The following is a 21,377-nucleotide window of genomic DNA, read 5'->3' as shown; positions in this document are numbered from 1 at the left end:
CTTTAGAAGCCTGCATGCCTGGGTCAGAATTCAAAGGTACCTGCTCCATGTCCATTCTGGGGTATCTGGAAAACAGTCCTATGTGGGGTTGATCTTGTCCACCATGAGGCTGCCCACCTCAAAGCAGTCAATAATCCTCACTGTAGGAAGTTGGCCTTGCCTTATCTGCTGAGGGAAAGGCTTCATAGAAGACTGAACCATCAGCTCAGGCCTGAAGATCCCTCTTACCTTTGATGGTAGCCCCTCATCAGTTTGGTCCTTCTCCATTAGCCATTGGTGTAAGGTCCAGCCACTAGAGGGGGAAAATGATCTGTGCTATTGGAAGAGGGTAGTGCTCATGTCCATCGGAGACCCTACATCTTTCTCTGCTGGCATCTGGTAACATGAGGGACAAATCCTTGCTCGGTTCAGCACCTAGTGGAGTTTATTTTGTCATTTCTTCAGCAGAGCTTTTTTCTCAAGGTTGGTGATAACAGCCAGGAAAGTTTACAAAGTCAGTGTGCAATGATGTAGCTAGCTCTACTGGTCCTTATAGTTGGTGCATGTTGGTTGTTTGAAACAGGGTTCAATAAAGGACCAGCTAAAAGCGTATGGTGCTCTGACCGAGAACGTCACCCGGAAATACACCAGGCAGATCCTGCAGGGAGTCTTCTACTTACACAGCAATATGATTGTCCACAGGGACATTAAAGGTGAGTAGCTAATGCAGGGAGCCTTCCTGCTTACTTCGATTTGTTAGTCCTCTCTCTTCCCCACATGAAATCCTGGGTGCAGAATACAGTGCTGGCATCCAAAAGTTAAGGTATTTTTGCCTTGGCTTTGCCTCTTGCCTTCAACAAGTTGCTTGAGCTATGAGAATCTTGAATAAGCAGCTGAAAAAAAACCAAGAACCACCCCCCCCATGTATGTATTCCTGCTTGAGATGTCCATATTTAAGGACTCTTAACAAGGATTATCATTAACTGTGCGTATAGACATCAGATCTCTACACTTCTAAAGTTCTGGTATAGCCTAAGAATTAAGGCACTGGAGGTCAGAGGCACTGAGGCTCTATTTATCTCCCTGTGCATGGGGAGGATCATTGCTCACCTCCTGTTCAGGGCGTACCTTTGGGAAACCTGCTGAGTGAGATTATCCAGGAGGGATATCCTGCTGGGAGTCAGCCCTCCCAGAGAGTGGCAGACTTTGGAGAGAGGGTTGTCAAGTGACATTGAATCCAGCTCAGCAAGGCGCTTTGAGCTCCGGCAGTGCCCAGCTCCTCACATGAGCCCTTCCTGTGTTGGCCATTTTGGATCAGGTTGCTTCATCTCTTGGGTGTGTGTGTGTGTGTGTTGTTTTTTTTTTTTTTTTTTTTTTTTTTTTGTGTGTGTGTGTTTTTCACCCTTAGGTGCCAATATTTTGAGAGATTCTGCTGGAAATGTGAAACTGGGAGATTTTGGAGCCAGCAAGCGCATCCAGACCATCTGCATGTCTGGCACTGGGATTAAATCTGTCACTGGAACGCCATACTGGATGAGCCCAGAGGTTATCAGTGGAGAAGGCTATGGAAGGAAAGCTGATGTGTGGTAAGGAACAAAATCCCCACCACTACTGCTTATAATCAGTGATGCCTTTGGGAAGTTGTAATGGGAGCAACAAGTACAGCTAGCGTTTTGAAGGCAGAGCAGTGCAAAGATAGAAATGAGAGCTGAATGTTAGGATCACCTATGCAGATATCCAGAGGGAATTTGTCTGAAACAAATGCCTCCAAATGGAAACACTTAGAATCACAGATTGCTTTTGGGAGGCCTTACGACGTACAAGGACCATAAGCAGTTCAACCTCATAGCTTCTGTTTAATTCTGGAAGGCAGGTTGATACAGTTTGCCAAACGAGCTGTTGAGTTTTGGTGGTGCTAATTTTGGGGATTCGTTAAATCTGGCTCTGAGTCTCAGTGGGATCTTGGCAGGCTCTCAAAATCTGCTGCTGGATATTTGCATGTGGCTCAGACATGAAGACATCCAAAATAAGCGGCTGCTTGTGAGCATTTTGATCTGTGGTGGATGTCAACTGGAGCCCAGAAGAGCTGAGAACTCTCGTAATCCTCGTAATAAATGGGAATAGTACTGTCTTCTCAAAGTGCTTTCCCTTGAGTGTCCAAGTTCCCTTGAGGGTCAACAAAAACTTGTCCCTCTCAGCATCCTACTAGGTAGGTGAAGCCTGAGAAGTCCTTGGCAGGTGGCCTGGAACCCCCTGCTCGAGCTGACAGGAGGGAAGCAGGTTCACGTTTTTAGCAGCACTGCAAAGAGAGGTTGCCAAGAGGGTCCCTGCTGAAACCAGGACTCCTCACCAAGCACAGGGAAACCCTTCAGGCTCTTCCCTGCCTCAGATCTGATATGCTGCTTCTCTGACGCACGTGGGAGATGATGCTGGAAGAACATCTGAAAGCAAACTGCTTTCATTCTGGCTCTACTGCTTGGGGAACTATGTGATATTACTCAAACTGTGGTGTCTGTACTGTTGTCTGGCCTTCCCTTCAAGGGAGACTCTGATCCGAGTTCTCTCGTGTTCCCAGCCAAGCGTAATATCTGTCAGACTTGTCCAATATGGGCCTGTGAGCTCAGATGTTAAGGGGTTACCAGCTGGGATCAGGTAGGGCTCTACCCTTAGGAAACCAGGATAAAGCATGTGCACAGAGTTTGGATTTTTTAAAAAGAAGAAAAGAAAAGCTTAACAGTTAATATAGGCAGAAAAGCAACCAGCTGTAGCAGTTTACTCTTGCAAATGCGAGCAGAGAGCTTTGTGCAGAGGGCTTGTCTGAACCATGAGCTTCAGGGAGGTGCCTGCATACCAGAGACGTGCACTGATCTTTCATGGGGGGTTGCTCCCCACAAGCTGGCAAAGTCCATTTCAGGCAGGAGTGTTCTTCGGGCCCTGAAGTCAGTTATCTTTCAAAAGCAAAATGCGCCGTGGTTCAGGTGCGCAGCGGACCATTTTTCTCACCCCCTGCATGCTTGGCATTGTTACAGGAGCGTGGCCTGTACTGTGGTGGAGATGTTAACGGAAAAGCCACCATGGGCAGAGTTTGAAGCCATGGCAGCTATTTTTAAAATTGCGACGCAGCCGACCAACCCCCAGCTCCCCGACGGCGTCTCGAACTCCTGCCGCAACTTTCTCAAGCAGATCTTTGTGGAGGAGAAGCGGAGGCCCACGGCTGAAGACCTGCTGAGACATCCCTTTGTCAACTGTGGGCTCTAACTGCCTGGCAGCGGGGATGGGGAAACGGCGGTGGGAGGGGGTGGCCACCAGATCCATGGCCCTTTGCACTCTGCAGATCAGACCTCAGCCCTGGGCTGTTCCTCGTGGTGGCCCCGCAGGTCCCATCTTGCCTCGTTTTCATCTCAATGGCCACTGTGGTGTTTGATTTCGAAGCTGCGCTTGGGACCATCAGAACCTGGAGATAGTGGCCACCACCATCTGCCAGAAATTCAGAACGAGGGAGCTCCCTGACGCCCCATCTGTGCAGGTGCCAGCCTCAGATGAAGTAACCTTGCTGTCAGCGGGTGCTGGGAGGTTCCCCATTTGCCATGTTACTTATCCCATGGGAAAGTGATGCAAATGGGATGCGTCGCCCCCAGCATGACAGTGATGTTGACAGCATCCCCAGGACCAGAGGAGGAGAAAGATGCTCAGTGGCGACCGCTCAGACTGCTGTCCGAGGAACGGACACAGGCGTCAGCCGTGCTGGAGGAGATAATCCTCAGACCATGGAGTAGGGGAGACGTTCCCCACTGAGAAGGGGAAAGGAACCCTCCTCCTGGAGGTAGCAGGAAGTTGACAAACCAGCCAGTGTCTCCAGGGGGGCTACACTTAATACTGTTCTGTGCCTTAAGCGGTTACAATCAAGGAGCGATGCTTGACTCGGCACAAAGTATGGAGTTGAGCGCAGTTGTGCAGCTGCCGAGTTGACTTTGCCTCTGTGTGTGTGTGTGTGTGTGTGTGTGTGCGTGTGTGTGTGTATGTGTGTGTGCAACAGTCGGAGAGAGGGGTTCTTCTCAAGACGCGGGAAGTCTCCGCAGGGTACGCCTGCTGAAGGTTCTTGAGGACCTCTGGTGTGCGGTGGGCAAGGATGCTTAAATGATGTTGATGCCGGTGCCGCGCAGAGCTGAGCGCAAGCTAATGCTTCATCCTTTCCCCATTGAAGCTATGAGAGTTTTGGCAGGAGCTCGAGGGGATCTTTAGGAAGGCAACTGCATGCTCGTAATCCTAGCGCTGATAACCCGAGCCCGGTGCTGCTGCCGTGGGGCTGGAGCTGTGCTGCCGCGCCGTAGGAACGGGGCTGCGGCAGGAGCGTAGCTGGGCCGGGGCCATGCGCTGGGGACGAGCTCCGTAACCACGAAGCCTCCAAACGGGGCATCTGAGATGGCGCCAAGCAGAGAGTCCCTGGAAGCCAGTTGCTTCGTTAAATTACTGCTCATTTGGGGCGAATTAAATTGCGCTGTCTCACCTCCCACTTCCTCGTCGCATTAGCCGTTCCTACGCAGCTCGGCGGAGGGTAAACTAGCACTTACCAAACGCAGGTTTATTTTTCCATTGAAAATGAAAAGTGTTGCTTGGGACAAAGGGGAAGCTGAGAGCACAGTTGGCTGTGATTTTTTTATTATTATTATTATTATTTTTTTTTTGCACATCCTCGAATTCTTCCGTGCGGAAGCGTTGGGCCTTCGCGCCCTCAGGGGGGACAGCGGGAGCGTTTCCTTGTCTGGACCTGTGTGGCCCACAGAATTAAAAGGAAAAAAAATGCAAAACCTCTGGACGCAGATTAACTAAGAGTTATGTCAGTGAAAAGAACAAATAGTGGTGGTTTTCAGTAGGGGAAGAACTAACACGCTGCTGGAAATGCATGAAAATATTTCCAGGAAGTTTGTCTGCAAAGCTCGAGGGGCTGGTTGCTGTCGGGGAAGCCGAGAGCGGCTCCGGGGCAGGGCGACACCCCCCGTTTTTGTGCCTGTGGCCCAGAGCAGTGCCAGGTCACCCCGGAGGCCTTCCAGGAGGAAATACGGACTATTAATCCTATAGAGAGGAGCAAATCCATCAGTTCACTCAATTCTTTGGGGTGGGGGGTAGCTGGGGAGGGTCTCGTCAGAAGAGGGTAGAGGTATTTTTACGGGAGGGGGGGATTAAAAAAAAAAAGACAGCTTTTAGGCTGTTTTTCTCCCTTTCATTGAATCTGTTTGGGGTTTCTGAGAAGAAAATAGAAAATTCCCCTCAGCCTGGCTCCCCTCTGCCCTGTGTGCGTGTGTGTGTGTGTGTGCGCGTGTGTGTGTGCGACTCGCTCCTCAGGTGCCTTTGCCTTATATATATATTTTTTTTTAAAAAAAAAAAAAGAATCTTGCGGTGTCCTGATGTACAAAATGAAGTGAGGGGAAGAGAATGTAATATTATACCATGTAAATGTGTTGTTGTTGTTGTTGTTTTTAAAGAAGAAACTTCTCCCCTGCAGTATCCGCTTGGAAGTGGGGCAGAGGCCCTGGGCCGCGGTGCTGCGGCCGCCCTGGCGCATCCCCTGGGGGAAAGGAGGGAAGCGAGGGGCAGAGAAACGGACCAAATTAAACTACTAACGAAAGGGTCCCTAGACCCAGGGGATCGGTGCGGTTGTCGCGCTCGCGAGTGGGGTGGGGGGGGGGGAGGGTTGTCCCTGGAGCGCGACAGGGGGTAGGGTGGTGGGTGCCCGTCTCGGACCGAACCTGGGGTTTAGCCAGCGGGGTCTGGGGCTGGGTTTTAAGCCTTTGGGTGGGAGAGGACGCGCGAACCTGCGGCCAAGAGCTGAACTGGGGGCACGAACCTGGGTGGGGGGGGAGCCGGGCCTGAGCCCGGGGCCGGGGCTCGAACCCGCAGCCACCGGGTCGAGCCCTTCTATTCCGGAGCGAGACTGGTCTGAGGCGAGGGGGCGGGGCCGGCGAGGGGGCGGGGCGCACGCAGAGGCGGGGGGCGGGGCCGGCGAGGGGGCGGGGCGCACGCAGAGCCGGGGGGCGAGGCGCGGCCCTAGGAAATGGCGGCGGCGGCGGCGGGGGCGGAGCGGCGCGGGGTGATGCGGCGGGTGCGGGTGGTGCTGGGGCACCTCGCTGGGGCCCCCCCGGGCCCCGGCCCCGGCCCCGGCCCGGGGCTGCGGGCTGCCCCCTGCGCGAGCCGCGCCGCGGCCGGCAGCCCCGACGATGTGGTGGTGGTGCACGGGCGGAGGACCGCCATCGGCCGCGCCAAGCGCGGCGGCTTCAAGGTACGGCCGGGGGGGGAGCCCGCCCCTGGGGACCCTGACTGCCCCCTAAGGTGCTGAGCCCTCCTCCCCCGAGTTTTGGGGTTCCGCCAGGGTGCTGGCCCACCCCGGGCTTCGGGGCCCCCCCAGCTGCCCTCCCCCCCCCTCCATGGCACTGGGGTCCCCTGCTGCCATCCAGACTGCTGATTTCTCCCTCCCCTCCCTCAGAGAAAAATAAGGGGGGTCCCATACCTGTCTGCCTCTAGGAGCGCTGGGACCCCTTACTGTCCCCCCCCCCGGGGTGCTGAGCCCCCTCCCCAAGTGCTGGGATCCCCTAACTACCCCCCCCCAAGTGCTGGGGCCACCTGCTCCCAGCTAGGTTGCTGAGCCCCTTTCCCTCCTGCCCCATAGCACTGGGGTCCTGTACTTGCTGCCCCTATGGTGCTGGGACCCCCTGCCAGCCCCTTCTGCGGTGCTGAGCCCCCCGCCCCGGGGTGCGGGGTGCCCCCCACCCTGGGGTGCGGCACGGCCTGCAGGATCCCCAGGAGGCCCCGAGGTGCGCGTTGGCCCAGCCGCCCCCGCGGGGAAGCAGAGCGACCGTCCCAGCCGGGCAGCTCCGCTCCTGGGGCACCCCCGCACCCCGATAACGTGACGTTACCGGGTCGTTAACTGAAAGCTGTTTCTAGGCCGATATTGGACACTGCCGATCGCAGAAATCCCTGAATCCGTTCCATGGGAGCCCAGTAGTTAGTGGGATATAGTGGCCATCGTTCAGGCTTGTTTCTCTCGCAGAATGAACCTGAAGGCTCTGTCTTGCTGAAGTCTCATCCTATCACTCGGTATAATTAATAAATTTATTTAGCTTTGAAAGCCCTACAAGGCATCTTATTAAACCCAGCTAGGCAAGAAAGCAGTGCGTGTTACAGTGCTTGCAAAATACCCAGAGTAAAAGCAGTACAAGATGGTTCTGATTTCATAGAAAAACTACAACAGTCTTAAGACTGTGAGCTGAAAAGTGGGGTAAGGCTGTCCAAGCTCATGTGGATCGTGCGCTGACCCTCTGAAGCAGTGTGAAGGTGACAGGTGGTCACTGGTACTCTTTAGGTAACACAAATTTTCTGTGCTTTTAGGACACTACACCTGATGAGCTGCTGTCTGCTGTTATGACAGCTGTCCTTCAAGATGTCAAGCTTCGTCCTGAGGTCCTGGGAGATATCTGTGTAGGTGAGTGAACAGTTTCTGTGCTGTCTTGAAGCTCTTGGCTCTGGATAGCTCTCTGGGACAGGCTGTTCCTTGTGTCCGATGGGGGACTAAGTGGATAGTTGGAGTTTGGGAAGGGTTAATACTGTAACATTAGGTTTATGACATTAGTACATCCTTTATGGCTCTTCTGTCAAGTGATCGGGCTCTGATCTAGATGTCAGATAATGCCACCCCATGGGGGTGTTAACATCCTGTAAATGTCCATAGCCAGTGAAATAGCTAGGGAAATGCAACTGATTGACTGGAATCGTATCTTTACACTCAGGAAACGTGCTGCAGCCTGGAGCTGGTGCTTTGATTGCAAGAGTTGCACAATTTCTAAGGTAAACTCTCAACTAGATTGAGGCTCCTTCTTGGCTTCTCAGGCCTTGGCTGCGGAGCAGCACTGGGTCAGAGGCTATGATAAGGCTCGTGCACTCCTTGGAAGTTAAGGCTAATTGTCTTTTGCCTAGAAATTGGACTTGGATCGAGAGTTCGGAGATCCCTGAAGGGAGAAGCAGGGCAGGCGTGTTGTGAGGAGCTGCCTTCCTTTCCAAACAAACATTGCTCCATGTGCTTAGTGGAGTGCTTCCCTAATCTCTTCATCAGCAGAACAGGGGGAGCAGCAAGGCCAGCAACTCCACTCACTCTTGGCAGCCTTCCCAGCAAGGCAGAGTTGAGGTAGATTCATGTATTTGTACTGGCCCTCTGAGCAGGAGATCTCATTTTTTGGGTCTCTTGCTGTACCTGCTGCTGTTCTGTATTGTAAGGCTGCTCCACATAGGCCTGAAATTATGGAGTTGTCTCAGTTCTTTCTGTTAGTTTCCCAGTATGGTGGGTTTGTTTTGAGTTGGGTCAAGCTTCCAAATATTTCAGCCTGTTTGTATTGCTAAGTGACATTCCCCTCTGTTAAATCAGTTTACGACCACTGCGTCGGAGGAGTGCAGACAGAGTCCTCCAGTAAGTATGAATGCTGCAGGACCTTTCAGCACTTCTGGGCTAGTCACAGCTTTTACATAACTCAGGATCTAGACATGCAAGGGGGAGCTGCTTACGAAGAAGAATTGTGCTGAAGACAGACCTGTGGGGAAACAGCATGCTAATCCTCTTGCAAATTAAATTTGGAAGTTATGTGACCTCTATTTTCTCTTGGTACAGGACCAAATAGGTCAAAAATCATGTAATGGGATTGTTTTTCATCTTTGTCTAAATTTCAGGGTTAAAATTTAATTAAGCAGCTTAACATTCTCTTCAGATGTGCAGCTTACTGTGTAGTTTTTGTTACTGAAACTTTGCCAATACTATCTTCTATTCTAGTGGTATCCCAGAGACTGTACCTTGCTCGAGTGTTAACAGGCAGTGCTCCTCTGGGTTACAGGCTCTTATCAATATAGCTGGTAAGTGGGTATTAAGTATTGTGGGTACTCAGATTGCATTCACTGCCCCCCTGACTCAGCACTCATTTCTCCTGTTGGAGCTTTGATTTCCAATCTCTGAGCAGTAGGAATTGTGATAATTCCTCCTATCATTAAGAATTTTCAGTTTGGTTTTGGTTGAACGCTTTTTTTTTTTTTTTTTAAATCCCTGAAACCAGAAGTGACGTTTCTGCTAAGGGTCTCTAATTATTTTTTGTAAAAATGGTAGCTAAAATATCTTACATATGTTCATAAGTCTCCTCTGCAATTTATCCAGAAAGAGAGACGTGAGTTTACACCTAGAGAAGTAATCTTGCTTTTTCTGAGGATCAGTTTTACTATCGTTCTCCATTGGGCAACTCTCTGGTTGCACATCAGGACGTGATTAGTCTTTAGTGAGATCAGTTCCTTGACCTGCCTCATGTTCCAGCAGACAGCAGCGAGGAACAAAGACTCCTCTTGATGGTAGCAGGTGCATCAGATGTTCATAAAAATGCATTTGGAATGAAAGTGCTTTTATTCCTAATGATAGTAAAAATGTGTGTGCAATACCATTACAGGTGGCATCCGAAATGGCTCGTATGACATTGGCTTGGCCTGTGGGTAAGAATATCTTTTTATGGCACTTACTTAGGCTTCTTGAAAGTAGTACTTTGTCCTTCTGCATCAGCTCTTGTATGAGGAATTCGAAATCCCTTCCAAGCAGATCTCTGTGCCCCTCCCCCAGGTGATAGATACTGTCCTCGTTTAACAAATGGCTGAATTAATTCTAAAATAAGGGCCTGAACTCAGGTGATGGCTGCAGATGTGATTCACGTATTTCCAGATGCTTCCGAGTACTTCTCAGAGAATCAGGTCATCCTAAAGGGTCTGAGGGAGGGTACTTGAAAATCCTTTAACTCTCTGGAAGTTTTGGTCTCAGTGACGTGTCTGCTGGGGTTGCAATAATAGGCTGATTAATCTTGACTTCTGCTTAAGTATCTCTCACAAGCACGTAAAAAAAATATTTTTATTATTTATGTCCCTCCTGTAGGGTACCACTTGTATGCAGAGCTCTGACAGCCTGAAAGAGCCTGTAATTAGCATTTTAATTAACCTCCTATTAACTGGACAGGAGCTATCCTGGACAAAGAAATAAATGTCTTGTTCATGCTAATAACTGTTTCACAGCCTTGCAGGAGATGCTCTTCTGCCCTGAATGGGAATGCTTCTGTCCTATGATTATTAAAAAGTATCTGTTTTCCAGAGGATGATATAAATGTTAGGTTGGCTCTAGAGAAATTCTAGTGATCACATTCATTTACTTCAAAAGAATGAGTTTACAGAAAGGTGTTCGGTAATCCTGAAGCTAGAATAGCGCGTTTCTTGTTTTCTTTGCCTCAGTCTTTCTTGGATTATTACTGCACACAGTCACCCTGCAGCATTCAGAAAAATACTTATTTTTATAATGTATCGACAACTAAACATACCCAGTTGAGCAAGATCTGAGGCTGAGAACCCCCTTTCCCCTCTTAGACCATTATGAAATTAATGCCTCAGCAAGACAGGCCTGTTTCTCTGAGGTACACCAAGCGTTTGGTTGTTGCAGGTGATGCTTCTGCTTGAATGTGTGATGCTTTTCAGTCTTTCCTTTGCTTCCTTGGTGCAAAAAGTTGCTTGTCAATATCCAGCAAGATGATATACTTAGAGGTCTTGAATGGTTGTACAATTACAATAACTCCTTTAAGACATAAAATCCATCATTACAAATAGCTTCTACGAGTTTTCTTTTATTCTAAGTCATGCTGTCCATCTGAGCGGACTTGCTTGTACTCTGTACATGGAGACACTGCATGACTTGCAATGCAAAATGCGTTAGATATAATTTGATTTAATTTAAGGCCTGATTCTTAACTTCCACCTGAGAATAAATACAGTTGAAGTCGAGCAATGCAGTGGCCTGTGTTAGAGTTAGGATGCACTGTTGGGTATTTAAGCTGCTTGCAGAAAAAACCTGTTGTCCACTTGCCTTGCATTTTCCAGGAATATCTTGTTTTTGTTAATTACTCCTTCTGTATTAACGTACACGTGTGGTACGTATGAGTACCACTCTCGTTTGGAGACGAGAGTGCCAGAATAGTTACTGATTCCTTCCTAGGCTGTGAAAACACAAGAAATTAACTGTTGATGTAGGTATTGTATTCTAGTAAAGCAAGGAACAATTTAATCTAACAATTTGTTTCAATTTCTTGTTGATACTTATATTGGTGATTGAGGAGCTTGTGCCTGAGCTTGATTTTAATTGCTGCCTGCATTTGTATAGAGTAGTAGAAAAGAATTTGTCAAGATACTGAATTTTGATCCATCTTAATTGAACAATTATTGCAAATGTAGCAGGAAAGCAGTAGTAGCAAATTCAAAATTTTCCTCTGTGTCTAGCGTGGAAACGATGTCCCTCAGAAGTGGAAACAACCCTGGTGATATCAGTTCTAGCATGATGGAAAACAGCAAAGCTCGAGATTGCCTTATTCCTATGGGGTAAGTGTTTCCTCTTCCCAAAGTTTAAGGGGGTTTCTAGATTGTCTGTTCAGGGACTGTTCTGTTTCAGATGGATCGGGCTCTGAATACAGCGAGCGTAGATCTGTATTTACATCCTCCTTGGCTGTAGTAACAGATTCATCGTGTGAAGTGAAAATCTGTCATTCTGACAAAAGATTTTGCTTGTCTTACAGGAAAGTTCCATGGCTTAAGGAGCACAAATAATTGGGAATCACAGTATTTTGTGCGTCTAGGATTTCTGAAAATGCTGCTAAATTTCATAATTTGAACTATCACATAGAAAGAAGCAGCCGTGTGCTAATAAATAGACATCCTGCTGCTATGTGTAGTACTGAAGGTAGAAGGGAGCAGGTGCCTTGAACTCTCCTCTCTCACATCTGTCCTGCCAGATTCTTTAACGCCCTTGACTTGACCACACTTTGGCAGAGACGGGGGCCATCCGCTTTGCTCAGGATGGGACCCAGAGGGGAGTCTGCTCTCCCATCACACTGCAGATTTGAACCGTGGATTGGTTGCTGATTTGAACCAGGGTCTGCTTCTGCCAAGCAGTTCTGGATTGAGAACGTAGCACTTGACTTTGGAATGAAGTTGCTGCTTGTATGTCTTTGCTTGTTTTGTCTTAGTATAAGCTGATTGTTTTTCTTCTGGATGTGTCATTGGATTAATTCTGTGATGTTTTCCCCAGAATAACCTCAGAAAATGTGGCAGAAAAGTTTGGAGTTTCCCGAAAGAAGCAAGATGCCTTTGCCTTGGCTTCTCAACAAAAGTAAATGCACTTTTTCATCTTTTGGTTAAGGAATAAATACAGAGAGAAAAAAACACTGCTATTTCCCATTAGTGGTTAAGTGCAGCCTTTATTGCCTTTCAAAACACAGTAGTGAGTGAGGAAGCTTGAGATGGTCAGAGCAAAGACAAGTATGGATCCTGGGTGGTGTGACAGGAAATCGGAATCCTGAACTCTCCTGAGAGACGTATGACCGATCCTTGCGCACGTACCACTGGAAGTGCCGGCCTTAAGCGCTGAGTACACCTGGGTTTTTCAGCATCCGAAGGCTACAATTTTCATGAACTTTCTGAAACCAACGTACAGCTCAATGCTTTCGTAGAGGCTTTGGCTCAGTATTATTTTAAACTGAATTTGGGTGTTGTACCAGAGGGATCTTTCCTAAAAGGGAATATTTGAAAGCGGCCATTCCTAAGCAACTGCTGAGTTTGAGAATTGCTTGTCTTTGCTGCAGGTGTTTGGCTTCAAGTGAGTCCAATTCTACCTCTAATAACATCCCTCTTAGTTGACTTTGGCAGTAATTTTACCTACCCTTTGGATCCACGGGAGTATGTTAGCAAGTCTTGCTAGGGGATGCATTAAAGTTGCTGGCATCAAAGAGTTAAATTAACTTTCAGATGTCTGTTTAAGCATTGTTGCGGTCCAATTATTTATCTAATACAGGAAGCCACTGCACAGGCCAGTTAACCTTTAAATTCTGGCCCTGCTTCTAGGGAACTTGGCGTGCCAGCCTTTCTCACTGACATTAAGCTGATAACACAAAAGGGTATGTGAACACAGTCCTCACCTCTCACATGAGGAAAGGAGTGAATTTTTTTTAATTTAATTTAATTTAATTGTATTTTATTTTTTCTGGCCTCAGTCTCAGGATGTCTGTGGCATTACTGATTTATCCTTCAGCCTTTCACTCTTTCTTTCACTTACCTGGGAATATTATTTTCATTTTATGAATTAAAGTGTAAAGTGATGAGGGATTGAAACAAGTTGTAAGTCGCAATTTTTGTTCTCTGTAAAGGGTGCTGTGCTGTTAGGAGGTATCATTTTCTAAATCAGCTCTACAGTGACAGGTTTTAAATACCTTGTTAGTATAAAATATCAATCTTTTTTTTTTCCCCTGTAAGAATTAAATCTGTGTTGTGAGTTTATTCCAATTTAGCTAATTGCATTCTCCCTCATGTCAGTTGTTTCTTACTGCAGTGTTTATGCCACTGTGACCAGGCCCTTTCCTCACTGCTGCTGTATTGCTGAATGAAGGGATTCCCAGCTGTGTGGTCACATAAACTATACAACGAAAGTTGGAATCGTTTTGGGTTAAAAGGTGACATTTAGGTGCCAGATTATACCTACAGTCCAGAGTCTAAAGCTCAACTTGTCTTTAGTAGGATGAGCCAGGAGGGGGTAAAACTTTAGCTGTTCTTTAAGTTGTTGGAAGTGATCTGTATTATGTAGAGGCCTAGCAGACTTGTCCTGTTTTAAACCCTCCGAAATAAGAATTGACTTCTGAACGTCAAGATTTACTTATTTTCTTCCAGCTGTGATGTGCCTCTACCACTAGGCAAGTACAGCTTCATGGCTGTGTGCAGATGGTGCCCAGCAGAGTCACGAAGGAGTTAGAGGAAGCAGCTAGGATTGTACTCAGCAGTGTATAGTCCTGTCACCTGAGCTTGAAGAGATTCCCCTTAATGTTACATATTTCATTTTTACATATATATACACACACACACATATACATATATATATACACACACACACATATACATATATAATCCTCTTTGTGACCTATTTCCTGTGACACACAGATAAGAAGTTTGTTGTCCCATGAATGGAAATAAGTATTCAATTATCTTCCCATATACTTCTCAGCAAGGATGTATCTGTAAACCAGCTCACACCTTAATTCATGCTTTCAGTAACTGGTTTGGTGCACTTCTTGCAATTTGCCTTCAGACTACTCTGAACTTTTGTACTCCTCTTCAACAGAGCCACAAAAGCTCAGCAGATGGGGCTGTTTGAAACAGAGATTGTTCCAGTGAAGACCACAGTTGTAGATGACCAGGGCAACCAAAAAACCATCACTGTGCACCAAGATGAAGGGATTAGGCCCTCTACTACCCTGGAAGGCCTGGCAAAGCTGAAACCTGCTTTCAAAGAGAACGGTAGCACTACAGCAGGTCAGCTCTGTTAACAAATTCATATAGTCGTTGCTGCTGCTTCCCTGCCTTGTACTAAAATGTGCTGAGCCAAAAAAGGTACTAACAGATCTCTCCCAACAGGTAATGCCAGCCAGGTCAGTGACGGAGCAGCTGCTGTTCTCTTGGCAAAACGCTCAAAAGCTGCACAGTTAGGGCTCCCCGTCCTGGGGGTGCTCAGATCCTTTGCTGTGGTAGGAGTCCCACCTGACGTTATGGGCATCGGACCAGCCTACGCCATCCCTGTTGCTGTGGAGAAGGCGGGTAAGAACCACCCCCTGTTCCCACACTGTTCCACATGTGGCAAATCAGATTCTGTGGAAAGAGATCTGAGACTATATAATTTTAACATGTGCAGCCATCTGCAATAGGAACAGTGAGCTTAAATTCAAAACTTTGAAAGGGATCCTGCCTGTGATTATTTTAATACTGTTTATTTGTAGTGATGTATGAATTTGCATTCACTCACCTTTTAGCAGCCCAGGATTAAATCCCTGGACAATCTCAACAAATGGTTAACGTGCAGCAAGAGACTCGGAGCTTATTTGATACTGTTTTCCTTTAATATGACCGAGGTGTTCTTCTGTGACTTCATACCAACAAATCAGTCTCACTAGTAATGCATCCTTACGACTTGGAACACTTTGGGTTCCCTTTTGTACTTACACAGTCCAAAGTTACGGTTTTGGGCTCTGAGCAGTGGATTAGGCTTTCCTCAGAGTTCTTACTACACCCACAGGGTAGTAAGGGTAGCAAGTTTTGTAGCTCATGATTGCTGTTGTGCCTGCCTGTCATCATGCCTGTCATGTGCTCAGCTACAGTTTTATCTTTCAGTCTTGAAATACCCTTTCAATCTTTATAATTCCTCTGCAAAGAAACCACCTTTAATCTAAGGAAATTTGGCAAGCTCAGTGACGTGACACCATGGAATGAGCCGTTCTGCAGTCTTCAGACATTGTTGTCTTACACACGCGTGTAAACCTAGCGAGCCACGGTCCCCCTGTTGTCAGCAGTGGAGCAGAACCAGAATTCATAAAGGGAGGCTTGAAGTGAATTATTCTCTCTAATGTAGTTGTAAGGCAAAAATATCTCCTTTTAAATCCTGACTTTTCTGAACCATAGGTTTGACTCTGAATGATATTGATATATATGAAATTAATGAAGCCTTTGCTAGCCAGGTGAGTGGATCATCTTGTTTTACTTGTTATGTTGTGTGGTAACCCAGGACTATACAGCTTGGTCTCAACTTCAGCTTCAAATTAAGATTTGAACTCGTTCCACACATTACATGTCCAATGAATTGCTAATAACATGCACAGACTATTTTCCATTTTTCTTCAAATGAAAACAAGCAGGATGTTGCTTAATATATTAAAAAAAAAAAAGAAGTTGGACATATCATCCACTGAATGCGAATCTTTGCTATTGTGTCCTCATACTAACTTGCAAAATTTGCTGTTCTTAAGAGATGTAATTTCTTATAGAGTGGTTTCAGTAGGAATGTGTTGCATTCTCACCAATTTGGTGCTACTAATAAAAGGTAGAAACTTCATGTGGGTTCAATTTCAGATGATGTTTATTAGTCTAGCTAGCTCATTTTCTATGCTTTGGATGTGTAGTTCACTGTTTTCCACTGGGAAACACGGTTTAATTAAAGAGCTAGCCTCTTTTCTGATTGATATAGTAATTATTTAATATTTAAAGGTTCTCATAGCAGCTGATCTGACAATTTGGGTTCTGTGCAATAGAAGACATAAATTTGAGCTAGATTCATCTTGAGTACAAATCTTCTGAGGCCCCTGGACCTGCGTAGGATTGTCTGCCCAGCTGTTTGCCATCCCTCTGCATGGACGGAGGAGACCACTAAGTGTTCTCTGCAGTCCTGTCTGCTCTCTGTTGCAGCAAGGCTGAGAACCAACAGAGGCAAGAATATCTCCGTGAAATGATTCCCTGTCTTTCTAGGCCGTATACTGCATTGAAAAGCTGGGCCTTCCCATGGAGAAGGTCAACCCCCTCGGTGGAGCCATAGCTCTGGGGCACCCACTGGGCTGTACTGGTGCTCGTCAAGTTGTCACTTTGCTCAACGAATTGAAGCGCAGAGGGAAAAGGTGAGCCCTGAAGAATAGCATTAGCGTAAGTGCTTTAAGTGTATCAAAGTAATTTAGGCTCAGAAGTAACCATCAGTTTGGGTTATGCTTTTGGTGTGTTTTGCTCTAGGTATTTCTATCCCTTTGGTAGCCTTAAATGTGAATTCTCAACAGTCATCTTTACACAGGGCTATATATTGCCTCGCCGTAGTGCGAGGTTACAGCAGCACTGGGAGAGCAGCAAGATGGGAGGGCTGCTGTCTGCGGCAGTTCAGTCCCAGCGAAGTGCCTGGGAGTTGGTTTCTTCCTGGTGCTTGGGCGAAGTCCTGTAGCTACTGCTGGCTGGTGCTGTCACTCCCTTTGGGGGTTGCACGTACAGTCTCGCTGGGCTTTAAGATGAGCCGTACCCTGGCATATAGAGGACAACAGTGATGGCAGGCTGTTAACTGCCAGGCAAATCGGGCACAAACCACTGAAGTGTCTTTAACTGAGGTAGAAGAACGGGGTCTGAAAATGGGCTTTTAGCGAATTTCTCCAGAACTCCCATTTTTCCACAAGTCCTGCTGGATAGCATCTGGCTGTACAAATTCATCTTGAGTAGCGCACAGCACAGCCACCTAAAAGTCTATAGCAGGAGACAGGAAAGGAGGAGTTTCTTCCTCATTATAACTTCTCTGAATCAAAGCTGTTCTCCTATGTAAACCTCACTTATAGTAAGTTTGAGGCAGGTGATTAAGGAGGCTGCTTCTGGCACACTGCTCCCATTGAGAAAGCAGGGAGATAAATACGTGTCTGTGTGCTTTGCTGGGACTGCTCCAGAGGTAAAATCTTATTAGCAACTCTGGAGAGCTGTGGGTAGCTCAAATGTCTTGTTTTTTTTTTTTCCTCTCATGGATAATCTAAACCTTAATCTGTCTTTTTTTCTTTTGTTTCAGAGCATACGGCGTTGTATCAATGTGCATTGGAACTGGCATGGGAGCTGCAGCAGTATTTGAGTACCCAGGGAACTAAACTCCAGTGTACTGAAGACACAATACAGCACCTAATTTTCTGCCTTCTCTAGTAATAGCAAACAATTTGCACTGTGAAATCAAGTGATTTCAGGGATTCATTACTGGACCTACAAATTTTAGCCACAAATTAAGTAGACTAAATTATACATATCTGGCATTTGCTTCAGAGTTAAAATGCATCCTAACCTGAGAAATGTGTTCAGCTGAACTTCAAATACAGGCCTAGGTCTGGTGCGTATGAATAAATATTTGTAATCTACTTGATCCCTTTATTCTGTGAATATTATCAGAGAGTAGTAGTTCATCAGAGAGTCATTTTGTTGGACAGATGTTCTACAACTGTCACTTAAAATGAAAATACTAGTGCAAATGATAGGCTTTTCCGTGATTTTCTTACAAAGATCTTTAAGAATCAGACTTGTAAGCGTTCTAGAAAGCCTTATTTTTTGTAAGCAGTGTAAAAATGTGTAACACTTCCTTTATGACTACATCTGTTCTAGCCAACTTACAACTCGAATGTGTCTTAAACTGTCCATATGCTGAAGGGTATGCTTTAGCATTCTAACCTTTGGGTTCTTTTTCTTTTATTTTTTAAAAAAAGAAAAAAAAAAGTGAAATCTCCAGTGGGGCAAAATGGAAGGACTAGCAAGCAGTACGTTCACGAGCCAGGCTTCTCTCATCAAACAAACCCTTAGGGTGCCTAAAGAGAAAAGGTTTCATAAATTGCTAGGAATTTCAAAAGGGTCATTCATCTTTTACAACATTTTTTGCAAGAGCTTGTGGGATTCTAACTTAGAAGACAAGGTTATGTTTAAGGATATTTAATTACCTAATATGGAACAGATTTCAGCATATCACTCTTGCTGCAAGCACTACGTGACTGTCACCACCATGCTCTGTATGTCAGTGCTGATACAAATGTATACCTTTCATACTGTAAAATTCTCCCCTATGCATTCCTCTTATCAACAGAAAGATTATTAAAATGGAGAGCTAAGTGCTTGAAAAAGAAATGTATGCATTGTCTTTGACATGTTAGAGAAGTTTAAATTTGTAACACAGACTGAAGTACTTTGCCCTGGCTTTTGTTTCTGCAGTTAGTAATATATTTGGGTTCTCGCAATATGTTGTATCCTTTTCATTATGATTGTTAGTTGAAGGTTATGATTGAGTAGAGCTATTTTATATTCTCACATTCCTGTTCTGCAGCCAGTCTCACTGGGCAATCTGGCATGCTGTGTTTTACAGCGAAAGGATGGAATTATCGAGAGCAGGCAGAGAGGCACTTCACATCTTCACGGCTCCATTTCGCACACTGGGGTTCCTATGGACAAAATGAATTCTCATTGCTGGGACAAGTCTGCCTTAAACTAGGCAGCAGGCAGCGATCCTCATCTTTTGGTCTCCTCTGCTGGGGATTGCAGCCCCATCTTCCCCACTCGCCCTGCCTTCAGCAAAGGTCTTTTACATGATGGGAGTGGAAAAATTAACAGGCTCAGAAGTGGGAATTTCAGTGACCTTTACATGTTTTTAATATTACTTTAGCTAAAAGAGAAGTGTGAGTAAATGGGAACCATGTGAGGGGAAAGAATTGAAAGTAAGATTGGTTCCTCCCTCTAGTTGACGGGGCTGTTCCCAATGCCCAGGCATGATGAAACGTGCAGGCTGATGATTTTCCAGGGAGTTTAGGGAAAGCTGGAACTCTCTCTTGCCATGTAAGGCACTGAACAAACAGCCAGCAGGAACGCTGGCCTCGGTCGCTGGTTCTCGCTGCTGCTGTTTGCCCCTTTTAATGGGAAATGAGGAGTGGGGAAAAATAAAAAAAAGCACCTCCAAAGAAAACCTTCTTTTTAACATATCAACAGTCTTTTGATTATAATTTCAGGCCAAAACCACTTTGCTTATGCTGTAAGCAAAGCTGCTTTGCAATTTAAAATTATTTTGTAGAGCTAGTTTTGTGGGTTCTGGTAAGCTTAGCACAGCAATAAAAGTAATAGCATGGGATGAGATTGTAACTGTTTGGAGTGCCATAAATTTTTATTCCTCATAACTTCAAATTTTATTCTGTTAAAATTTCAGTTCATATTTAAAAACTGAAGTAGATAAAATACCAGATCAGCTAATGATATTTCTAAATCTGACCCATTACCTTGACATTTATCCCACAATGTCTTAAGTTATATTTAGATATTCATATTTTTCATCATATGTTCCTTGTCCCCTGAGCCATAGCTTGCAAGGCTTCTCTCCCAGCATCCCAGTAATGATCACAGTAGTTTCATATACAATGTTACTCCTAAAATGCAAAGGGAAAAGACAGTTCAGTTAGAGCTGGACACAATTCTCTTTTTAAGGATGAGACTAGTAATTTTGTGGAGGAAAATGGAGCTACATTGCTACACGTAGCATATGTTAAAAGAATGCTACTCTCCATCTCAGGTAAAGATGTTGGGTTATTAACTTCATGTTTGAAAGAACTGTAGTATCTTTTCTAGTTGTGAAATTACATTTTATTGAAATGAGATGGAGAGATGACTGACTGGCTGACTTACTAAAATCATTTTACATCTGCCATATAATTATTTTACTAATGCCATGCTGTTTCTGAGCACTGCAGTGTTGGAAATTCATCCTCTAGAGCTGAATGGAAGAGTTGGCTACTATACAGCAACATACTTGCTTTCTGGTAGTTTCTGGCATGATGATTAATGTGTTTGTTGTCAAACAAAAGAAAAGGCTTTGGGCATGTTCAAAGTCATCCTAGAAAACTTGGGCTAGCAGGAACCTCTGCAGGTCCCTGGTCCAAAGATCTCAGCAAGGAAAATCATGTGTAATGGAAGATAAATTTTCCCACAGGAGTTGCAGCTCCCTAATAAGAGCAAAAAAATTTAAAGCTTTGGGTCACTGCTTCTGTCATTCACAAGTAAACCTTGCTCTCGTCTGGTCTTTACTGTCATCTGCCTGCAGCCCACGTTATCTTTTGCTGTTCAGAAAAACCTTTGGACTAGAGGTGGCAAAAATTCCATAAACCCAACATGGCTCTTATATTAAACATTAAACCATTACTTTTTAAGCCAGAGGAGAATAAATTGTGTCACCGCATTGGAACGATATTTTGCTCTGTTTGCTTTATCAGCAGGTACTCTGAAAGCATACAGGGAATTAAAGGAATTCACCAAGTTGTTTTAGAGAAAAGCCACGTAAACTATAATGAAGGATCCCTGAGCCTGCTTGCAAAGGACATAGCATAGTGCTTTCGTGCACAATGAACAGATGTTTTTACTGGAATTTTGAACTACTCCAGACCCATTTCTTCCTCTGTCTTAATAAACTGCTGGATGCATAAAGAATTCAATGTTCCTATCTGCCTCTGCAATCATTTACAGGCTTGAGATTTGCCTTCTCTCAAGGACATTACTCTAGAGAAGCCTCAGGGGGCTTTTATCAAGTGGTACCTAGCCAGTGTGTCATGCAAACAGCTGTTGAGAGCATGATTTCAACTGGGTAAGTAAATCTACAGTGTGAAATTCAGGGTGATAACTCCAAAAGAAATCCCTTAGTGGGAACAGTATAAGGAACCTGGTTAGATGGAAAAAAAAAAGCACCAGCTGATTAGCACAGGAGTGGGAATTGTCAGAAGTGGGGGAAAAAAGTGAGCAGCCTTGTAAAACAAGAACAGAGCAGAATGCATCGCTGCTTTCAGCGACTACTCACAGCTTGCGCATGGCCTTGTCAGGGAACAACACGGCAGGAGGAAGTTCTGCCTGAACGAGAGGGGGAAATTCTTCCCTGTGAGAGTGACAGAGCACTGGCACAGGTTGCCCAGAGAGGTTGTGGAGTCTCCTTCTGTGGAGATCTTCAAGGCCCGCCTGGATGC

At 45.8% G+C, this 21,377-nt stretch overlaps 3 protein-coding genes across 5 annotated transcripts in view; 2 read left to right on the top strand and 1 right to left on the bottom strand.

Annotated features, from left to right (window-relative positions):
• LOC134136747 (mitogen-activated protein kinase kinase kinase 3-like) overlaps positions 1-5,434 on the top strand; it is a 74,073-nt gene extending 68,639 nt beyond the window's left edge. For all 3 annotated transcript variants that reach the window (XM_062568763.1, XM_062568762.1, XM_062568764.1), the window contains 3 exons: positions 563-692; positions 1,388-1,565; positions 3,009-5,434. In XM_062568763.1, the coding sequence (XP_062424747.1) occupies positions 563-692; positions 1,388-1,565; positions 3,009-3,237 (537 nt within the window). In that variant the 3' untranslated portion in view covers positions 3,238-5,434. The remainder of the gene's footprint in view (positions 1-562; positions 693-1,387; positions 1,566-3,008) is intronic.
• Positions 5,435-6,070: 636 nt separating this feature from the next.
• Positions 6,071-20,850, top strand: ACAA1 (acetyl-CoA acyltransferase 1). Its single transcript, XM_062568761.1, has 12 exons — positions 6,071-6,256; positions 7,363-7,456; positions 7,761-7,818; positions 8,792-8,871; positions 9,450-9,492; positions 11,308-11,406; positions 12,113-12,193; positions 14,192-14,382; positions 14,485-14,664; positions 15,523-15,578; positions 16,363-16,508; positions 17,423-20,850. Exons 1-12 carry the CDS (start codon positions 6,071-6,073, stop codon positions 17,496-17,498), a joined length of 1,290 nt encoding a protein of 429 aa, XP_062424745.1. The 3' UTR covers positions 17,499-20,850.
• The window catches only part of DLEC1 (DLEC1 cilia and flagella associated protein), a 39,107-nt gene continuing 37,278 nt past the window's right edge, over positions 19,549-21,377 (bottom strand). Inside the window, exon 38 of the mRNA XM_062570854.1 lies at positions 19,549-19,796. Within this exon, the coding sequence (XP_062426838.1) occupies positions 19,673-19,796 (124 nt within the window). The 3' untranslated portion in view covers positions 19,549-19,672. The remainder of the gene's footprint in view (positions 19,797-21,377) is intronic.

Source organism: Rhea pennata, chromosome 2, assembly GCF_028389875.1.
Source record: "Rhea pennata isolate bPtePen1 chromosome 2, bPtePen1.pri, whole genome shotgun sequence".
NCBI lineage: Eukaryota > Metazoa > Chordata > Aves > Rheiformes > Rheidae > Rhea > Rhea pennata.
Note: the sequence above shows the minus strand (reverse complement) of the source record. Positions and strands in the feature narration are given on the sequence as shown.